We start from the raw sequence: 12,633 nt of genomic DNA on the forward strand, positions 1-12,633 counted from the left end.
CTTTTACTTAATAGTAGCTTATTTCATCTCACAAACACTGAACTAGTCAAAAAAAATGAGGTTCTCCTTATAGGATTTTTCCTTTGTGTTACATGCCAATACTGCCCTAAACACAGCAGTCCTGTTAGCCATACAACTTAAAATAGTTTATGTAGAACAGTTCATAAAAACTGTGATAAGAAAAAATAGCATTATCTGAAGCTTAATATTAATATAAACAATATAGAAAAAATACATATTTACATAATGCCAAAATACAATTATATACATTAATATCTATTACACTTAAATTATATATCTTTAAAAAAAATCACCAGACCAATAAATTATACACAGTCTCAACAGAAAGGTCTGGCACCTCTCTAGTGCATGAAATACATACATTAAAAAACCCAAACAAAACCCCTAGTTAACAAATGTGGTCACAAAAGCAGATGTCTGCAGCATTCTTAGTGCCTTGAATAAACAGCATCTGAAAGCAAGGAAAGCTGAGATTAGAAAAAATAAAACAACTCAGGCGGCTTCACATTCACCTCTGCCAGCTGACCACAGTGCTCTGAAAGGTGGTTGTGCGGCGGCAGCGCTGGCTGGTGACCAATGTGACAGCTGAAGAGCAGATCCCACCTCTGCTTTTGCTAGCACTCTCAACTTGTGGAACCCTGGTTAGCTCAGTCCTTGGGCTCTTCCAAGCCTGCTCTACCTGTCGATGACAACTCTGATTTCTACAGGCTCAATCAAGAAAATTATTTTCATCTCTCATCATACAATCTCAATTCCTAATGTCCAAATTTGAGGAGCTACCACGACACTGCTGTCTGACTTTGAAAACTTCTACAGCCCTTAGGAATCAGCTCTACCAGGACACACAGGCCACCTCTGCTTACAGCTTCTCCAGACTGGTCCTCTGGCCATGAGAATGGGAGATGAAGGGCAGTGCTAGTGCCAGGTTTGTTACTCCTGCAATTCTTATCGCCAAGGGGCTGGATATAGGCTAGGAAAAAAAGCCTACAAGGTGGGGAGTTGGGGGAGAAAGAAAGGGCACAGCCTTGGACATCTAGGTTATCCAGCCAAGGCAGATGGGAAGTCTCCTAAGGCCACCTATATAGTCAACAGCAAATGAGGGTGATTCAGGACAGAAATCAAACTCCATGATGACAGAAAAGCCCAGCCAGTGATCTCAGTGTGCTTAAAAGTGGATGGTGTAAACTCTGGTGAGGTAAAGGAGGAAGCCAATATCATGACAGGGAAGGTGTTCAGTTCCCCCAACAGCATTGGAATCATGAAGTGTGAGACAGGGAGAGCATGAAGGTAAGGTAGGAGTCAGAAGAGATGTTATAATGACTACTAATGGAGGAAATAAAGATGCAGTTGCAAGAGTGACAAAAGCAGAAGAGTGAAGAAATGAAGGTCCAGGAAGAGAACAAATATCGATGGCAAAGGATAGTACAATTTTCCCCCTCAATTACATTCTAAATGAGCTATTGCATTTGAAACATTTTACAATTTGATAAACTCACACTTACCTCTGTGATACTCTGGATTCACATTTTCATATATTGGAAACAAGGGATTTTCTTGTTCACTGCGAAGTTTTCTGGCTCTTAACACATCTCTCACGCATTGATGTAGATACACGTATTGACACTGCAAAAGAGTTCTTTTTTAAGCCACTCTGGGAAATTTTGTAATTTAATTTTCTGTATCATGAAAAATCATTACAGGCTAACTCCCTCACATAAAATCAAGGGTGGTGTTAAAACTGAAAATATACTTCTAGAACTAATCTCCTTCTCACTCTAGCAATATAGTAAACTTTTGTGAACACGATATGTTTTGACGGATCATGAGTGAAAGTTCTATCAACTGTAAGGCATAATTTGACATGATGCTGTGTTGGATAGCTACTACTTCTGAACGCTTTGGTATAAGGTACGTGTAACAGAATTAATAAGTACAGGTAAGCACACAGAAGAGACAAACACTTTCCTGATCTTTTGTTCTGAAAAGAAATATTTTCCACAGAATTTTATCATAATATGTAAATATTTCATAGAACTTTGAAGAACCCAAATTATCTGGCAAAAAATTTTTTTGATCCTATATAAGTTATAAGATTGCTTCTGACTGTGCAGTGAATGAGAGACTTTTTTCTGAACAGTATCTTCCATAGAAGGGAGCTAAGATGACATTCATAACCAAAGCAGGGAGGATCAGCATGTTATTGACTACTTATCAAACTAGAATAGATTGTTAAATCCCCATGCTTTGCTACCCTTTATGACATGGGTCATTACCGTTTTTTGATTAGTGTAGCATGGTATGCCAAAATTAGGCTGAGCATTTTATATATCAAGGTGTACTTTTTAAATATTACTTTATTTCAAAGTCATAATTTCTCCAGTAAGCATATGCATTTTCTCCGCCCACATCTTCTTTACTTATTTTTCACAAGAAATTCAGCTATTGCTCTGTGCATTTTTCTCAGTGTTGTGGCTCTGGGAAAGTGAGGATGCCTGCTGTTGTGCACATACGGCTGCTGTCTCTGTGGAGCAGAATCCTGCACCCCACCACCAATTCGGTGGAAAGTTGGCCAAGGCATGGAGATTTCCTTTGGCAGAGATCATTGGGACTGAAATGGCAGACAGCTTCTCTGCCCGTGTTACAGCTGCTGTGCTCAGTTTACTATCTTTTGAGTTGATGGACACAGTTTTCTGTTACTCCTCTGCATGTCTCCAGCTGCAGTCTTTTGTCTTAAATAGCTTTCAGCCAAGTCTGAAGCTGGGGCTGTGTTTTGTTGCTGCTGTTTTGTTGTGATGGCATAATGTCAAGCAGGAGGCTGCTGTGACCTTTGGCTGGAGCATCTCATTGCAAACAGTCCTATCTGCTGGCCTCTGCTCCCCAGTGGGATTTGGCTTCCACCACATCAACAGATGGAGACCTAGCTTTTATCTCAATCCCTAAACAGACTGGGGAGCAGATCTTTTCTTCCCTCTCTCCCCAACTCCTTTACTTCTTCTTAAAAGATGTGTAAGAATTACTTCATAATTCACCGCTCATTGCAAACTTTCAATCATCATGAAACTCCAGGATAAATTTACTTAATTTTCTTGCAGGAGGATGAGAGATTGTAGTGCTTATGCTCCAAGCTATCTTGATGAAAGGCAGTTCCAAATCAGCAACCATATACAGATGCAGCTGACAGTTCAGATTAATAAGACTAGCTGAGAATACAGCAGCTCAGTGGCTGTGCACTGACACAGCTACATGGTCAGTCTGCAAGCATGTTACAGCTCAAGTGGGGTGAGTACATCTGAGCTGCAAACGCTTTCTCTCAACCTGTCTCTGGGATGCTGATTGTGAATTCTTCCAGGGCCAGGACTGGTTACAACAGGGATCTGGGTAAGACTTGAGCCACTGCTGGTTTGGGGCAGAAGTCCATGTAGTGCTGGTAATGGGAACGTGGGGTGTTCCTCACTATTGCTGTAGACATTTTGCTTGGGTCTGGCTGCCTTTTGACTTCGATGTCATGTCAAGCTCATGCCAAAGGTGGCCTTTGTATCACACAACTTTAGTTGTCTATAAGCCTGGTGTCAAATTTAGGCTTTTGAGGTAGTTGCCTCTTTTTTCCAGCTAGGGAAAAAGAGCCATCCTCCTGAGATGCCTATCTGCCTTTGCTGATTACAGCTGATGGGAATGTAAAAGGCGAGATGGATCTGTCCCTGAGGATGCCCAGACCAGGCTGAGAATCTATCTCCCCTCCAACAGGAGGCCTTCTGTGATTAAAACAGTTCCAGGAAATCTCTCTTTTGCATTTCCCATTGAGCCTCTCTTTATACCCATGCGTGACTTTTACATCTATCAAGAGGTGCTGTCACTGATATTTTCATTTCGAAATTGCAACAAAGAGCTCCATTAGTATCAAGCTACAGGCAGACCCATCAAACTTGTTCTGATTCCTCTATTAACAGTTCACAGGGAAAATGTAAAGACTGCCTCCACAACTCACCTTTATTAAATCAGCTCCGAAGCATTTAGCTGCTATTAGTGTAACATGATTTTCTTGCAGTTTTAAAAGCACAGAAAGAAATCCCAAACACGTATTTTTTCTGCACTTCGAGAATAAATGTACTTGCTTTTGCATAGTACATTAGGAGAATGCTGATCAACTTTCCAATACCATTAATGAAAATGACAGAGCGGCTCAATAAAAAATGAACTGCAAAGCCACAAGGTCACAGTGCTTAGAGTTTTAAAATTATGTACATCTAATTTTCTCTGCCCTCCATTCCTTTTCCCTATTATGTCGACCTATCTGTCTGGTTTAGGCTTGTCTTCCAAACCCATCCCTGGAGGACCTATCTCTGCTCAAAGCTCATTGACTGGACACTGCACTAACACAACAATGTGCCGTTAAGTGTCTGCTGCACAACGCTGCCGGGTGACTGTGGGCCAGTGCCAACAGAAGAAATCTATAGGGAGCATAGTTACCACTTGTTATGGCTTGGACCCGCCGTGTGAAAGCCAATGGAAACAATCCTGAACTCTCACAGAGCTAAAACATATCTAACTAGTATTTCACAGTGGAGTAACTGTGAAGTGCTTTGAGAGCCTTTAAGGCGAGAGACTGATTATTATATACTGCAGCTGGTGTTGCTGTATTGTAGGCTATCCAAAACTCACCTCTGTCTGAACCATGTGAACCCGGTGAAGCCTTAGATCATGTACTGCTGCATAAATGTCGACAGTGTCCTTTGAATCCAGCTGCTGCAGAATTCGGTCCAGTGCAATGAATGTGCCAGTCCTGCCAACACCAGCACTGGAAAAGAAAACAACCCAAAAGATTTAAAAGGAGATGGATCAAAGCATTCTCTATCTTCATGTGATATTTCTGTAAAGTTCAGATCTCCAAGGTGAGAAGCTCATTGTTCAAGTGGCATCTCTGGGACTTAAACCACTTTATAGTGGAATTTGTTTAGAAAGGAGGAAAGGATAGTGATGGTAGAGGCATCTCTGCTACTGCCCATACTTTCTGCTTTGGATTAACTCAGTCATCGAGATAGATACACTTAGACACTGCAACTGACTGCAACTTTTACACCTCTTCTCTCCAGGGATGAACCAGGACCTTGATCCTAAAAGATCGGTTGGCTTGTGCCTTGTGGAAGGGCAGAGTAAGGCAAAGTATCCCAGGGTCCCCAGTAGCAGAAATGCTGGGAGGTGGGGTTTAGAGACACGAGGCCAGGAAGAGGAAAGTTGACTTGCCAGTGATACAGTAGACATCTGACATGTTGCAGGACATGACGTACAGGCAGACACAGGTGAGGTCATGTAAGATACATCCCTCAGCCCATATAATGAGTGGAGGGGTCAGATACTACATTCAGGTGGTACCAGTAAGCATATGGCTTTATCAGAAGATACACACACCACCGCACTGCACTCACCCTCACTCTGTAACCCTATATTCTGCTGCAGCTGGCCAGTGGATCAGGCAGTCCAGGTTTGCCTTTTTTGTGTACGTGTGTAGAGGATGGATCATGGAGCAGAGGAAAAACTGCAGCCCTATGGCTGCCAGAGATGACACAACAGCAGAAGAGCATGAGAAGGCAGTAAGGAGAGGAAGTGTCAGTCAGAATGGGGGAAAGAATGGATCTGCCAGCTAGTCTCAACATCCATATATAGTCAGACTCAACCCTGGGTAAATAGTACCTTTTCAAAACACCCCTTTTTAATTCATTCGTTGGGCTGCAACAGCAGCACACAGGCAATTTAAGAATGCAAAAACTTATGAGCAGTGGCAGCTGCTGACACCTTTAGTGCTCTCCAGTGCTTCCACAGAGACACAGTGGTTCCCTGAGAATCATATTCGGGGGATCTCCAGGGTGAGGTTGTGAGTGACTGCATGTGCCCTGGCAGTGCTGCTCTGAGGTATCTGGAGACTTAAGCCCATTAGCTATCTCTCAGGTTCTGTGGCTGCCCATGGCCTAACAGGGATGAACATTTGGGATCTTCCCAAAGGTACACACAAACGCTCTGTGCTGCTGACCTTTTCCTGCTGCACATACCTGCAGTGCACAATAGTTGGTCCTGTGGCTGGGGTCCTGTTGATATAATCCCTTACAGTTCTGACAAACTGGATCAGGGACTGGGTGGTCTCTGGCACACCATGATCTGGCCAGACAGTGTAGTGGAAGTGACGAACGAGCCTTGTTGAGTCAAGCTGCTCTTCCTGTTGGGATACAAAAGTGGGATCAGAACAGACAAGAGAGGAGTAGACACACACAACACACACCTTTAGATGAAATGCTACAGCTGCCACCAGAGATGAGCTGGGCATGATGCAACTGTGCTGCCACAGAAGAAACCTTCCTAATTTAGCCTTGCAGGTTTTAAGTCAATTAATTTTAAAAAAAGGAAAAAAAAGATAACGCAAACATACACTGCAGATTTTAAACTCGCGTATTGTCCATTCTGGGAGCACCGATTCAGACAGCATCTCAACAATCAGGTCTCCATAGTACAAGGAATCCTGGTCAAGTGGCCAGTAGTGATCACACTTCACCTGCAGGGACACATCAAAAGACAGATTTAGTGCCAGTAACAGCTGTAAACAATGCCTCCATCCAGCATTGGCAGAAGCAGACTTCAGACCTCCTGTGCCTGAGGATGAAGGAAGAACAGTAGCAGCTGAATTCGGAGAGAGATGCCACCCCCTGCCATGTCAGCTCAACAAACAGGGCCTGGGATAGGAACGGGCTGGGATGGAGCTGGGAAGAGGAAGTTCTCATCATAGATGTTTGTGATGGGGCGAATGGGAAGCGCTTCACTGATGCTCTCTTCTGGAAGCCACAACATTTTCTGCGTCGACTCTTCTCAGAGCTCTGTTTGGACGGCAGCTAGGCCTCCAGTGCCTGCTTACCCACCTCTTGCTGAGACATGACAGTGCGGTCCCACTCAGAGCCAGTGAGGTGCAGAAGGAGACAGGTGGCTGCCTGTCCTGCATCTGCTTTTGCAATCTCCTCAAGAAAAAATGGTAAACAGATATCCTCATATCTGCCACTAGACCATCACTACTTCAAGGTTGTTTAATCTTTGCACAGATCTAGTCCCTGTCTTACAAAGAGTGCAGGACGTGGTCATACCTGAGGAGGTGGACCGCTGAGACAGCTAAATAACCTACCTACATCTGCACTTAGTAAGACTGTTAAGTGCGTGAATGGTCTCTTTGCTTACTACCTCAAGGCTTATGTATCAGAGAGAATTCCATCTATTTAGTAATCAACATTTGCTCTCTAGAGCTTAAATTTAGTAGCAATTGATCAGAGCTGATGTGATAAACAGACAATTTTTGCTGGTGGTTGTCTTTCTGCCTGCTTAAGGGGATTATATCAGTACTAGTGAGCAAAGTCCTGGATTAGAGACCAGAAGCACTGAGCTCTGTTCCGAACTCTAGCCTTGACATGTGCATGATCTTGGGATGGTCACTGCATTCTCACTTCACAGCCTTAATCTGTCTCCAGTCTTTAGATTAGGCCTCTTATCTTTTACTGTGTATCTCCTTGACTGGGGCCTTTGGCATTAGTGTGATGCAAACAATAAGCATAAACTTCTAACAGATGTTAAAACAGTCATTAATAATAAAGAAGAGTCACTGCGCTTACCCGACCCTTCTCAACACACTGGGTTACCATGACAATATTGTGAACATTTTGCTCCCATGCCATCTTCCAGAACTCATCTTTGGTACCAGGCAAAGGGCCCTGAGTCGCTATGTATTCCCTGCGGAAATTATTGCCCTGCAAGTAAAAAGAACTCCATTAGTTTCCATAAAGGCAGAAAAAAAGATCTTCTAGCAACTGAACAAGCCATGGGGTTGCAGCCAGGGCTCTGCAGCAACAATGCCCTTGCTGGGACAATAGTTTTGAGAGCTAAATTGTTGCCTTGGACCTGGTAGCATAAGGCTGGTTGGAGCAGAAAGAAGGAAGAGACTGTGGCAGTGTACCTAAATACTGTTCCTTTTGTGGCAGTCAAAGCTTTTCATTGTTCTATTGTGTTCAGCACAGACCAGCAATTTTGGAACTACTAGGGGGTTTTGTTTTATTTACTGTTTTTAATAAAATAGCTGAGTTCTGGCTTGAAATCTGGATTGCTAAAGCCACTGCTATTATCAATCACAACTCTTTGGCAAAGGGCATTATTTTATTCTCAGCCAGTCAACACTGGCAGGATGAGCTACAGCTCCACAGTGAAGATGCCACCTGCAGTGATAGCTACAGTTGTTGTGGACACTGTATAAAATCAGTGACTTTTAAAAATGTGTCCTTGGCCAATTAGACCTTCTATCTTACATAACTGTAGCAATCCAAGAAAGTGTCATTAAGTGCTGGGTAAATCATTCACAGTTAACTTAATGGCAGTCAGACAAAGCCTTTCAGCACACCCACAAAATGAGTTCTCAGACTTTTAGCTCAAGTGAATAAGTGAAGGAGGAGGGAAGCCTTAAGCATTCAGCTTTATATTCAGTTTGAGATGAAGGACAAATTACCACTGGAGGCAGGACTGTAAAATACCATCCTTGAGTCACTTACTGGTATGTAGCTTGCATTAATGTAGTCTGAGCAAGGGTCATCGTCCACATTGGAAAGCTTCACTCTTGATGTATCATCTAGGAAGAAATTGATTATAAGAGGCTTATGGCTAGGTCTTAATTTTCAGTCCCTCTCCCACTTACAGAAATGCATTTGCAAAAGGACTGGCAGCATTACTACAAGCATTTTATATGGAGGGTTAATTTAGAGGGATAACTGTCTATATTTGTACTGCCTCTTTCATCCACCATGCTGTGGAGTGTTCCAAAGACTAGGAGATGGATGGGTGAGAAGAAAGCAGTGAATATCCCAGAATTCCTCTGCTGACTTGCATAGGATTTGTTATGGCAACAAAAGAGCCACAACGGCATCCTCCTTTGATCCTGACAGCAGTGTGCTGTACTGCAGAGGAGTGCGCAGCACTGCCCTTGAAAGAGCGGTAGCACTTCAGTGATCTGCACAGCTCCCAACCTAACATGTGTGAGCAGGCCAACCATCTTCCCTAGGTACAGAACCCTCTGTAGAGAGGTACAGAGTGCCTAAGCCACCAGGTCACTGATTCATGAGATAATGCCATGTTGGATCTCAGTCAGGTGTTGTACATGGCAGGCATGCTCCCCAGCCTGGCACGGCAGGCAGAACACAGGAGATGCTGTGAGGCTCTGCTCCAAGCACACACCACATCCAGCACCAGGGCAGCATGTGGAGCAGCGAGTCATGTTGTGTTCCTCCTCGATGGAACATGTTCACACACATGTCTTACCATGCGCAACCACACTAGCTCTATATATTGTATATATACATTGTATAGTAGGTTTGCTGTGTCCTCTGAAGAAGAAAGATTTGGCAAGGCTGTCAAAAAGCACTGAATGGATGATACCCCGTATGTAAGCAACCCTACTGTTATTTCTACTATTCTTATTATCAGCAGTAACTGAATGCCCCTACTAGCTGGAGCTTTTTCTCTCCAGACTGAATGCTAGTCACCACACCTCTAGTGCGAAATGAAATTACTGGTCTGTGTGAAGCCATTCAGGGCCATACATCATCTGCCTCCAAGCACCAGAACCTGAGCCAGCAGAGGTACTTCATCTCTGACAGGAAGGAGGGAAGGGATTGGCTGCACTTTCTTTTCCACTAGGTTTGCTGAAAAAAGTGAAAAATAGCTGGTGTGATGTAATATTACATAACCAAATCTAAAACTCACAGGGCAATATATTATTGTATCGATTTTTCCCTCTGTTCTCTGGCAGAAGTGCTATGTCACATGTCTGGTTTCGACCCACATCTTTCAAGTCCTGCAAAAAACCAGTAGGAATAAAATGTGAGGTGAAAATAATTAAAGAACATGACAACACAGGAGGACACAGTGTTTATCAGCTCTCAAAGGCCATGGACAGAGAACGGACAGTTTTTTAAAAAAAACAAAGTGAAATGAAATAGCTAATCATACTGGTTTAAAGCAAGCACTTGGCTGGCAGGTGCTTTCCATGCTTTATCACACAGATGTGCCACACAAACAAATGCTCCTGACCTCAGCCAGATAGGCAGCAGGCAGAGGCTGCCAACCAGAAGATGCTATGCCAAACGAAGAGCTGGTTTCTGCACTAGGACAACTGGAGTTCAGGTGAGACTCTCAAACTTAGTTGGATTTGTGTGAGTAAGACAAACAAATGCAGGTCTTTCTAATGCATTAACCCATTGATTCAGCCAGCCCACCCCTTCATAAAGCAAAGCCCTTTGCCTAGGTTAGGATCCCACCTCATACTCCTTGGACAGGAGGTAGTTGGAGTCTGCTTGAAGTTTGGTGAAGTGTGCTTCAAAATGACTGACTTTGATCGGACTGAAATATTCAACAGGAGGAAGAAAATCACAGGATGAATCACAGTCATAATTTATCCAGTTGGTTATCAAGAAGCTTTTTTAGGTACTAATTTTTTCTTTTTACCTGGAAGTTTTCCGGTTCCTAGAAACGATTTCAAAAGAAAAAGAAACACTTCATCAGTGAGTGACCAGATGGGACTGTTCATCCATGATGCCATGTTAGAATACTGCTCTTAGAAACAAAACTTTTGATGTTACCCTTTTTGCCCCAAGTTCAGATGGACTGACAGCGGTCTGTCCCTGCGAATGCTCAGCCTTGCTGTAGATCTCTCATGGCCACTGCTGGAATAAAAAGGAAGGTATTCTGTTTTACTGTTATGTTCTGATACTGGTAAGAGCTGTCAATAACATGTATTGGAAAGAAGTTGGTAAGTTGGAAAAAAGGAATTTAGGAAAGTCTCTTTTGATTTGTGGCTCTGATCAGGTGACATTGCTCTTAGCTGTGGCACAGAGTTTTCTTGTATTTTAGTTTGGTAATAGTGATGCCCAGGTTCACAGCAGGAGTAAGTGGCAGTACCACAGAAGGCTTCGGGAAAGCCGCAGAAGCGGTACTGACTCCACACAGTTAGTGTTGCCTTTCATCCTTTCACTGCCATCTCCTCCTTCAACACACATCCCTTACAGAACACTTCCTCTTTACGTATGATGAAGGGAAACCGTATCAGTGTATTTGCAATCCTGCTGGCTATACAGCTCACAGCAAGAAACCACACTCTATCTGAAGTTTATCTACACGAAAAAAATGAAATGAGATGTGCAAGGTGAAAAACACATCAATCTGCACTCTATTCATGCTCTGTATGTCATTATGTACTGAGATGGTTAGGAGTGCACAAGTCTATACATGCAAAAGCAGACTTTATTTACTATTGCTAATGATTTATGCCTCTTTTTTTGGAGGCATATAGAGGAATACACTGAATTTGTTCATACAGCCTAAGAATAGCATTGCTAAAGGGTAAATCCATTCTGGCTAAAAGCTACAACTAGTCAGAAAAGTTTTTTTTCAATGTGAAATTCCGGCATCTGAAAAGCAAATTCAAAACAAAATAGACCTAATCTTGTATCAGTAAAAGAACTGAATTTCAGGTTTTCAGAGTTTCCCATGTAATAGAAATGTTGCTTTTTTTTTCATTTCAGGAACCACAAGGAATATTACATCAATAATGTCATATCTCTTTCAGTTATGCAAAATGATTTAAATGGATACAGCTTTCTTCAAAGTTGAGAATAAAGTATTTAACTTTTTAAAAACATATTTAAAATTCACTATTTAAGATTCCTCTATAATGTGAAATATACGACTATAATTGACAAAAAAAAAGAGAAGCAAAGTTTGAACTGATCTTTTGGACACTGAGGTAATGCTTCACCTTAAGATTTTTGAACTAAATGAACAGTTTCAAGAGCTTCTCATCTACAATGCAGATGAAACAAATTTGAAACATTTCATTTTTGACAAAAGACATTCAGCTTGAATGATAAACCAGTTTTTCAGAAATATTCAGACTCCTACTGAAAACTAAAAGTTACAAGGAACTTCTGTGAAATAATTCTAACAACAGTAGGTATTTGAATCAAGAATATATAGATCTTTTAATATGTAAGTCATTAGTTCTATACTTAGTGTGTACAGATGTTGGGGGACATAGACTTTCTCTGTTGAATAGTTTAGCGCATTCCTCCAATTTTACAGTTACGCTTTAAATACTGTATTGCTTATGTGAATATGATTTGACTTGACTTCAATAACAGAGACTGATAAAAGGACTCAACTTACCCAACTTTGTGTCTGCAGACAAATAAAGCAGTAACAGCCACCAGCATCACAATCAGAAACAAGCCAGCACTCACACCTTCAATAACTCCAAACAGAGGCTCTAGAAACAAAGCAGTGTACTTATATATCTTGAGGAAAAGACTTGAAGAATCAAAGAATCAATAACTTTCAGGGGATATGTTATTATCAGCTAAAGAAAATGGTTAAATACAAGGAAATGTAAGGCATTTAAACACTTAGCTAAAACCTGGCCTTGGTTTTCTGTCTTTATTTTTCCCAAACATTACACAAATCTTTCACTGTAAAAGAAAGCACAGCCCCATTATATGGGAGCTTGGTTCTCTTGCACTTTGAAGCTTTCTAGGTGATAGCTTCACTGAG

The 12,633-nt window shown here is 42.1% G+C and overlaps 1 protein-coding gene across 1 annotated transcript in view; it reads right to left on the minus strand.

Moving 5' to 3' along the window:
* Nucleotides 1-401: 401 nt before the first annotated feature.
* Nucleotides 402-12,633, minus strand: part of PTPRB (protein tyrosine phosphatase, receptor type, B) — a gene marked incomplete at its 5' end in the record, with an annotated part of 37,406 nt that continues 25,174 nt past the window's right edge. Inside the window, 12 exons of the mRNA XM_009698454.1 lie at nucleotides 402-472; nucleotides 1,524-1,644; nucleotides 4,681-4,816; nucleotides 6,066-6,229; nucleotides 6,440-6,562; nucleotides 7,662-7,796; nucleotides 8,589-8,665; nucleotides 9,796-9,886; nucleotides 10,350-10,431; nucleotides 10,537-10,554; nucleotides 10,671-10,754; nucleotides 12,253-12,352. Of these exons, the coding sequence (XP_009696756.1) occupies nucleotides 450-472; nucleotides 1,524-1,644; nucleotides 4,681-4,816; nucleotides 6,066-6,229; nucleotides 6,440-6,562; nucleotides 7,662-7,796; nucleotides 8,589-8,665; nucleotides 9,796-9,886; nucleotides 10,350-10,431; nucleotides 10,537-10,554; nucleotides 10,671-10,754; nucleotides 12,253-12,352 (1,154 nt within the window). The remainder of the gene's footprint in view (nucleotides 473-1,523; nucleotides 1,645-4,680; nucleotides 4,817-6,065; nucleotides 6,230-6,439; nucleotides 6,563-7,661; nucleotides 7,797-8,588; nucleotides 8,666-9,795; nucleotides 9,887-10,349; nucleotides 10,432-10,536; nucleotides 10,555-10,670; nucleotides 10,755-12,252; nucleotides 12,353-12,633) is intronic.

This window comes from Cariama cristata, unplaced genomic scaffold (genome assembly GCF_000690535.1).
Source record: "Cariama cristata isolate BGI_N322 unplaced genomic scaffold, ASM69053v1 scaffold35404, whole genome shotgun sequence".
NCBI lineage: Eukaryota > Metazoa > Chordata > Aves > Cariamiformes > Cariamidae > Cariama > Cariama cristata.